General features: G+C 45.9%; 1 protein-coding gene across 1 annotated transcript in view; it reads right to left on the bottom strand.

The window, feature by feature from the left end:
• Positions 1 to 1,061, bottom strand: part of LOC101859330 — a gene marked incomplete in the record, with an annotated part of 41,260 nt that overhangs the window by 22,965 nt on the left and 17,234 nt on the right. The window contains 1 exon segment of the mRNA XM_013082655.2: positions 411 to 559. Coding sequence (XP_012938109.1) covers positions 411 to 559 — 149 coding nt within the window.

The following is a 1,061-nucleotide window of genomic DNA, read 5'->3' as shown; positions in this document are numbered from 1 at the left end:
ACCACCACCACCACCACCACTACCAATACCACTACCACCACCACCACCACCACCACCATCACCACCACAACTACTGCCACTACTACCACAACCATCACTACCACCACTAACACCACCATTATCACTACTACCAGCACCACTATCACCACTACCACCCCCACCACTACTACCACTATCACAACCACCATCACCATTACTACAACCTTCACTTACACCAACACCACTAACACCAACACCACCACCACCACCACCATCACCATCACCACCACCACCAACAACAACCACAACAACAACAACAGCAACAACGGCGACGACGATAACGAAGAAGACGACAACAACAACAACAACAACAACAACAACAACAACAACAACAACAACAACATTAACATCATTTTTTAAAAACTCCCCACCTGAGGAGATATTGGTGTTCTGGCTTGACCAAATCTCCCAAGCCCCAGGGATCGTGTCCTTCATCTGGTACAGCAGCGATCCCAGGCCCAGGTTCACGAACGTGTCGTCAAAGTCTGGCGGGATGTGAAAGGCCCGGGCGAATGTTTCCCTGAACAAGAAAAATAAAAAGATGTGTGTCATCACCATCATCATCCAGTGCCAGATCTGTGACAGATATCGGAGATCATGGTTTTCCATTCATTCATTTGCTCGGATGCTCTCAAAAAAGCTACGTTTTCCTGATCTTTCCCTGTTACCCATTTGTTTAGGTCCTTAAGTATGTTGTTCTGGGCCTACCCTTGCCTCGCTTGCCCTCAATTTTGCGAGTGAGAGCTAGATGTTCAAGACCCTTATTATGACTATTCAGGTGTCCCAAAAACTGCATTTGTCGTTTCCTGATTGTTTTTTACATTGAGCCTCCCACGTGGGCTTCATCAAGCACTACCTCATTTGTGTGTAATCATATTATAATATATTACATTACCCTGCACGTAGAGAGCAACGAGAGTAATGCATGTGTGTGTGTGTGTGCGTATATGTGAGAGAGTTTTTGTATGTATGTTTTTGTGTTTGTTTGTGCGCACGCGTGTGTGTGTGTGTGTGTGTGTGTG

Source organism: Aplysia californica, unplaced genomic scaffold, assembly GCF_000002075.1.
Source record: "Aplysia californica isolate F4 #8 unplaced genomic scaffold, AplCal3.0 scaffold00187, whole genome shotgun sequence".
In the NCBI taxonomy this organism is placed as follows: Eukaryota; Metazoa; Mollusca; class Gastropoda; order Aplysiida; family Aplysiidae; genus Aplysia; species Aplysia californica.
Note: the sequence above shows the minus strand (reverse complement) of the source record. Positions and strands in the feature narration are given on the sequence as shown.